This window comes from Helianthus annuus, chromosome 4 (assembly GCF_002127325.2).
Source record: "Helianthus annuus cultivar XRQ/B chromosome 4, HanXRQr2.0-SUNRISE, whole genome shotgun sequence".
NCBI classification, from domain to species: domain Eukaryota; kingdom Viridiplantae; phylum Streptophyta; class Magnoliopsida; order Asterales; family Asteraceae; genus Helianthus; species Helianthus annuus.
This window is the reverse complement of record NC_035436.2, coordinates 160,322,979-160,331,000: the sequence shown is the minus strand read 5'-3', so window position 1 is coordinate 160,331,000 and position 8,022 is coordinate 160,322,979. Positions and strand designations below refer to the sequence as shown.

Below are 8,022 nucleotides of genomic sequence, written 5' to 3'. Positions count from 1 at the left end.
TCGAGTCATTTATATAACATTCTTTTTCCGAAAAAAAAATGATTTCGGCACATCAGACTCGAAACCGGCTGATTGTGATTATGAAGTTGTTCAAAAAATTTATGTTATCATGATTTCCGAAACACTGACTCGAAACAGTAACTCGAGAACAGAGTTTCGAATTTTATTAAACTTTGAAAATTTATGTTTTCCAGATTTCAATCCCAGAATAAAGGATACGAAAACAGAACTGATTAATCAACATATGCTCTGATACCACATGCTGATCAGTTCTGTTTAGACATAAAGGAAAACATGAAAACATACCTGATTGCAGCAGTACAGGCCAACAGAGAATCCAGATGGAGACACAGCTATAAGTTTTGACATGATTGTCATCTTGGTCTGGTTCCTCCTTAGGGTGCAATCTAATGATGGACTTTTCTTAAAAATCAAAATTTCTAGAAATAGCTCAATATAAACATATCGTTTTCACAAAGTTGACCAAGTACGTTGAATGGGTGTATCCAAAGTCAATTAAAAACATAATTAAAGTTTTTTTTAAAGGCCAACAAAATGTTTTATAAGTCAAAGGAGCTAGCAATAGTTGGCCCACACCAAACCAAATACAAAAGACACACCAAAAAGAGACACAATACATAACATTAAACTCCTAGGCTATCTAACTCAAACATACACCACTGCTTCCATAACATTACTAGGCCTTTTGCTCGACTTCTAACCCAAAGAAAGCTGATGTGTTTTATCTCCTCCTTGACCCCAGCGAGACTCGTTTCCTTGTGAGTAAAAACTTTTTCGTTTCTGCATTTCCAAATGCACCAGATGGCGGTTTGGACTACGGAGTATACCGCCTTTTTCCAGCGTCTCGAACCATTAGCTTGGGTGTGGATGTTAAGAAAGTCTTTAAGACTGAAAATAAAGAACCTTGGGCACCTGGTCCATTGAGCCACAAAGTCCCATATGATGATATGAGCTCAGCGAAGCAACAATCCACAATTAAATGGCACATCATAATTAAAGTATTACACGAAAATAATAACTATAATAAGCTACATGCCGTGTTTTCAAAGTCATAGGCCGACACTTGTTGGCTTGGCAAGAAGAAACATAGCTATAGACTCGGTGGCACGTAAGCTATGCGATGAAGGAGATGAGAATAGTGGTCATCTTTTCTCATCTTGCTTTATCGCTTTGTCTATTTTGGAGTTTATTAGTCGATGGTGCGGTATGCCGAGTGTCTTTGCTTTTTCGGTTAAAGACGTCATCATGGCACATAAGAATGTCTATGGGGATAAAAAGAAAAATAAGGCGATTCAGGCGATTGTGTTTACGGCTATGTGGTGCCTATGGAAATCTAGGAACGAACTCATCTTTGCCAACAAAAGTGTGAACGTGGCAAAAATAAAAGAAGATAGCAAGGCGTTGGGCTATTTGTGGATTAGAAATAGATCTACGTATAAGACTATTATGTGCAAGGATTGGTGTAATTTAACTTGTAATGGTCGTGTATTGATGTCCTTGGCGATTTGCTTGTGGCTTTTTTTCTAATGAAAGGTGCTGTTCAAAAAAAAAATTAAACTTTAGAAGTGCTTCCATCTAATTTTAAATAAGCTATACACGGATTTAACTCCCTCATCACAACACTTACAATATTTTAAAAGCATTCCATTGATTAAAAAAAGTACAATACTAATAATAAAACAGAAAAAAAATTGTGGTCTACATTGTCTAGATTGAATATGTGGTTGTTTGCAATATGCTTCACAAGACTCGACTGAAAAGGATGTTATGGTCTGGTGGATGTTTGTAATATGCTCCACGACATGATTAAACAATACATAATAAAATATATAAACTTGGTTGTCGTTAAAATTTATAACGAATACAACTCGGTTACCGCGCTACCGGTTTTATTATCCTCTGAAATGTCGATCCAAATACATGCCAAAGCCGTTTAAGAGACCAAAAATACTTCATTTTAGATGCAACTCAGTTTTCGTCAAAGTTTATATCATAACTTTGAAAAAAAATACATAGAACTATGAATATAGTTTTTTTTAATGCTAACGAGTACCGGTTATTAGAGAAAAATCAAATTAAATGTTACATGAAAATTAAAAAAAAAATATTATTATTTTATAAAACCATGAGGATAGTAGATGAATGTTCACTAATTTATATAATATAAATTTGTAACATTTGTTGGCTTTATAGGTTGTACTTTATGCTTTATTGGTGTGTTCTGCATTAGAGTGTTGTATGCTAATGGTACAAGTCCTACAACAACTTATAGTTATGTATTATACCACATGTTAAAGCACATGATATATCCTCTTGATGCAGCTTTTCTTGGTTGTTTGACACGTTTTCTCCACGTGTCTCTGGCTTCTTCTTCTGTTACCAAGTTGATTGATGTTTTTTCTTTTTTAAGTTTTGTATTGTCATAGGTTTTACATGGTTAATGTTTGATGTCATTTAACCTTCACCACGACAACGCGGGGGCTTCAGTTTAGCATTTTTTACGTTTTGTCTTAATTTGTAAATTGCCGGCCGCAACGCGTCAGGTTCCATCTAGTTGAGAATCAAATTCTTTAGGGCCGAGAGTAAGGAACTGGGGGTGGTGTTCCCGTCGAGGCCACGCCTTCCCACTCCCTATTTTACATGCACATCACAAGCCTTATAATTGTGGATCTTAGGGACCAACTTGCCACTTATGAGCCCAAATGGCTCATATGTGAACATATATTTTGTCGCATATGAGTCTATAAACCCACTAATAGTCACACCATTTTCCCAAACCAAAATCAATCAATAATCAATTCATGCAACCAGGGGCGGAACCAGAGGGGGGTCAAGAGGGTCCGTTGACCCTCCGGTCACAGGAACTTTTTGGTTTTTTATTTATAAATTTTGAGTTTTTGAAGAACAAACTTAGAAATGAACCCCCTAATTTGAACCAGTATAGAATATAAGCTTATGATGACCCCCTAACTAAATCGTTCTGGTTCCGCCACTGTGCAAGACTATAACTACGCACACAAAGTGCTTATATAGTTTATATTATTATTCTCACATAGTCAAAACATAAATCTACAAAGACAATTCATATGTTTTAAATTGTGTACTTAACTAATTTCCTCCAATGATATCATTCTACCTTCCTTCATGTTTTTACACTTTCACATAATGTATCTTTATTATACTCATTACACTTATAATTAACCCAAGAGGATGAAATGATCATATTCCCATCTAATTTGATTAATTTCACTACGTGTATGGGTGAGCTATGTTGAAATATATAAATATATATTACTCAATTCAATATTGTTATAAGTTTTATACATATTCTTATGTTTCTTATGTTTTTTTTTTATTTTGAATATGAATTGGGTTCATAACAACATATTGGAGCTTATTGGGCTTAGCTGGATACCGGAGCTTATTGGGCTTGCTGGATGCGGTTGCTGATGTGGGCTCGTAACAACAAACCCTTGGCCTTTGGTCGGGTTATATAATGGAGATACGTGATCAGAGATAGAGATAGGCCATTCTCTCTCTTCTCTGATCTCATTTTCTCTCTCTAGAATCCTCTCTGCATTCTAGGGTTTCTTAAAAAAGTTTTGTGAGCTTTGTGTGTGTTAGTTGATCATTCCGATCATCAAAATAATGCAGATCATCGTGTTGAGGATCTGCATACGTTGAGAGTTATATTTCGTATTTGAATATTCTTGATTCTAAGCCGGTAATCTGTGACGACGAATCTTTATTGTATTGACACAATCTGTGTCAACTGGTGAATAAAGATTGTTTTCTTCTTGATACTGTGTTCTTGACAAGTTACTCTTTCATTACTAAGAGTATTCACATCCCTTGCACCATTCTTTACCCTATATTACACTAAAAATCACTATCTTTCCTTTATCCTTCATTCACAACTCACAAGCACTTTCAAATTATATTAAAAAAATATATAGGGTGAACAATGTCTACTCAAATATACAGATAAACAACATTTTATCTCTCATCCACTCACAACCATTTTTTATAGTATAAAAAACACACATAGAAGTAATGTGAATGCTCTAAACCCTCCAAACATAGTCATCACATATCACCTTAGCATTTTGATTCTCAAAGACACGTGACGATACTTTGAACATTTTAGAAATACTTTGACCAATTTAGTCAATCCATTTACAAAATTAACATTTTTGGTCAATTTGATTATAAGTTTACCATTTTCTTTAAAACGAGCAATTGATCAATTAATTTCTAGATTATCACTCAGAACACACTAAGTGGTCACTATCTCTAGTTATAATCACTTACTAGTTTTAAAACACAACTTACCCTAAGAGGCTACTTTAGTTCAATTTTCATGACTCTTTTTCGTATTTTTTATTGAGCAAATACCCACAGCTAGAAATTCGTTTTTTTTACAAATATAACTGATCAGCTTAGGGCATACGGTTGTAAGAAAAAGAAAATCACTCTTCAATCTGAGTTAATTTTCTATAATTTTACAAGACATTACATTTCGTAGGAATTCTGCTTGTTGGTTCTTTCCATTTCCGTCTCAATACTCTTAATAAGCAACAACTTTCATTGTTTCTTTGTTTCTCAATAAACATATGTAACATACATATATAATATCGTATATGCCATTTCTAACCCATTAGGCTTGAGGGTGTGGTATAAAGCCCCTAGGGGCTTTATCACGCCACGTCAGATCCACCTAGGCGCCACGTCATATGAGAGGGCTTTAAAGCCCCTCAATGCAATGGTTTAAAGCCCCCCTATTAAACAAAATTAAAAGAAAAAGATTTTATTGGTTGAAAAGAGGTGGGCCCCACCTGCACACCCCTTTTTGGCTCGTTAGCGTGCTGGCGGAAGGGCCATAGCGCCCCCCCCCCCCCTAACCACTACGGTATGGTGTATGGCGCCCCGGAGAGCTAAAAAGGTGAGGTGGCGGGGTGGCGTTAAGCCACACCCCAGGCCTTAGAGGTGTTCTTTTCACTTTAAGTGTTCAAGGATGGGTTTAAAACCCTTAGGAACATAAATCAAGAAAGATGTTTACTTTGCTCAATTAAGAGGAAACCTCCAAATGACTTTATAAACCTTGGTTCAAACTTGCATGAAAAGTCACCTTTAGCTTCCTCTTGAACCATATATATGAAGACCACACATGTACACCTTGAGTCCTTGACACACACACACACTCTATCTCCTTAGTCCTTACCTTTAATACTAGATATCATATACTCTCATGAAATACATGCTAACATTTTCCACTTTTAAAACATCATACATGCCAATTATATTTAAAAAATAGAGGCGATAAAACAACCATACTCTATATTACAATTAATCCGTGGTCTGCCAAATAACGGCATATATGTATGTCACATATGTTTATTGGCAGTGCAAGACTGTCCTCTATTTATAAACATATTTGTGTGGCTTCTCATGAACAACCTATTTTTGCAACATAGGAGATATAACAGCTCAACGTGACTAGGTCTGATGTCTCACTTATAGAGAACCAAATCCAATAAGGGGGTGTTTGGTGTTGCGTTTTCAAAATAGATTATGCGTTTTCAAAATAAATTTTGCATTTTCAAAACTGCGTTTTGGAGGCAGATAATCACTTTTCCATCCAAACACTTTTTTAGATTATTTATGTTTTACAAACGCAATAATTAAATAATCACTTCAAAACGTAATCCCAAACACCATCTAAATGATTACATTGTTATATAACTTGAATGACAATATAAACTCTAGTTATTTAATTCCATTACATCAAATTTCTTTTAAGCTCTTTGGCACCCCTTTATGTCTCTCATCAACGATAATCCTAATAACCTAACCTAGAAAAAGGAAAACAAAAAGATGTATAAAATGGTATCTTCCCATGAGGTTGAGGATTCGAGTCCCGCGGTGAACAATGGTGTAGAATTAAAAATAGAAATAGAAATAGATTAAATTGTTAAAAAAAATAACAATCCATCACACAAGTCAAACTACCAAATTAATTAGTTATGTAAATCAAGCAATTAGTTAACTCCAAATATTCTTATCCTTAGATTGGACAATTTAGTAGATACTTAGCTTTAAAAACTTTGTGTGGTCACTTTTGCAAGTCCTTGCTAATCCAAACTTAATTAGTTTGTTTCTTTGAACACAATCTAAATTGATATATCCATTGAGCCATTTCACTAACTCCATGACTAACCATTCTAATTGACTATTTTCAACTCGAACCGATCAATTTGGTTTCAAATTTATTACTTTTGAGTTCGATCACCTTTTTTAAACTAAACATATTTATGGAGCGAATTTTTATGTTAATAGAATATAGTACGCATGGTTTAAAATTAAATAACACTGTCTCAAGCATTGTGTGTGTTCATTATGTCTTTATATCCTCCTTGTGGTAACACATTATGACCAGTGTCAGCCTTCCAAATTGGTGCCAAACATGTTTGTTGCCATAATGGTGATGCTTCTTTACTTTTTGGAGTCCATTATTTTATTCAGTTTCATCCTCTCAAAATCAACATTCCTTTGACTTAGGATTTCAATTTTCAGATGACATTATGCTGAATGAAGAAGCCTCTTTTAGTGACTAGTAGATTTATTTATTAAACAACAAAGATTGTTTTTTTTTTTTTTTTTTTTTCTAATTTGTTTGGAGAAGATTCCTTCAGACCATTATCAACGAGCGTTTCTATTTTATATATATGGTTGATAAATCACAATACGTTTCGTTTAATCGTACCGTAACTTTTTACGCTTCTCTCATATAATTAAACATGTTAATGTCACCGTGACAAAGAATTTCAGGAAACTTGACGGGAATGTCATATAATAGTAACTAGCGGTAAGACCCGTGTGCAAACACGGGTGATTTCTTAGAAAACCATGCATAACACATATTAATAGAACGTATAGATACGTGTATAGATATTGTACCAAAACTTGTTATCTATTATAGATAATAGACAACTATAAACATGCATCATCAGTTAATATATAAGATACATATGAGTATTTCTATTGTCCTATCCAAAAAAAGGAGTACCCACCCATTGACAATGAAACCTGTTTATAGACATAACTACATATAGAACATGTCTAAGAAGCAAAATTAGTACTACCGACGAACCAAATGTACAACCACAAACAATCATCACATGAAACGTTGTCTATAAGTCTTCAATTGCCGCAACACAAACTAAGAAGACTTTATCTTTGTCACGAAATGCATAACTTTTGTTAACTTCAGCAATTGAGTAGACTTGTGAAATTCAAACGAAAGTTCATCACCAAAAGCAATATTGCAAGATCTCAGATAAGCAGACCATCCAACAATAGCGTAGTTGAATCCAGTATTGGTTTTTTTAGATGTTGTAAGCAGTTCCTGGACTTCACATTTGAGATTTTAGATCTTGACAGACTTAAGATTATCAGTATGCAGATCCAACGCAGAAGATACATCTGATGGCAGATGCTAAAAACAGAAAATTGAATAATGAATTTTATAAAATATTGATATATAACTGAAATGAAATAACGAAACAAAGTAAGGACTGCAAAAATTACAAGCCTGTCTTCAGCATGTGTGGTAAAGTGTAAGACTGGCTCTGAAGTGGATGATACTAAATGAACCTTCTGAACTTTACACGGTCTATCAACAGCTTGGTTATCCTCTACAATTGTCTTGCCACGAAGATTATGCATCTTTTCAACCTAAGTAAATTAATTTAGACTATAACAACTCTGAATTCTTGAAATTTTGTAACTTTCTTTATCAATACAAACTATCTTCTCAACTCAGCTTTGAAGTTTAAGATTCAATCATACAGAAAACTATCAATATATTGAGATAATAATAAAATGGACAGTATAAAACTAATAAACGCTTACATTAGATACAACACTTGAAGAGGCAGGAATGTCATGAACAGAAAAATCTTTAGACAAATGTTGAGGATCGTTAACATCATCAGCTATTTT

The 8,022-nt window shown here is 34.2% G+C and overlaps 1 protein-coding gene across 1 annotated transcript; it reads left to right on the top strand.

Annotated features, from left to right (window-relative positions):
• Positions 1-1,053: 1,053 nt before the first annotated feature.
• Positions 1,054-2,462, top strand: LOC110933875. The gene is made up of 3 exons (XM_022177078.1): positions 1,054-1,483; positions 2,215-2,297; positions 2,448-2,462. Exons 1-3 carry the CDS (start codon positions 1,054-1,056, stop codon positions 2,460-2,462), a joined length of 528 nt encoding a protein of 175 aa, XP_022032770.1.
• The last annotated feature ends 5,560 nt before the right edge of the window (positions 2,463-8,022 follow it).

Bases quoted from the DNA above. Each gene is read 5' to 3' on its own strand.
- LOC110933875 (XM_022177078.1), top strand. From the start codon at position 1,054: ATGCCGTGTTTTCAAAGTCATAGGCCGACACTTGTTGGCTTGGCAAGA. The intron at 1,484-2,214 runs GTAATTTAACTT...TTGGCTTTATAG, and splicing joins TATTATGTGCAAGGATTGGT to GTTGTACTTTATGCTTTATT.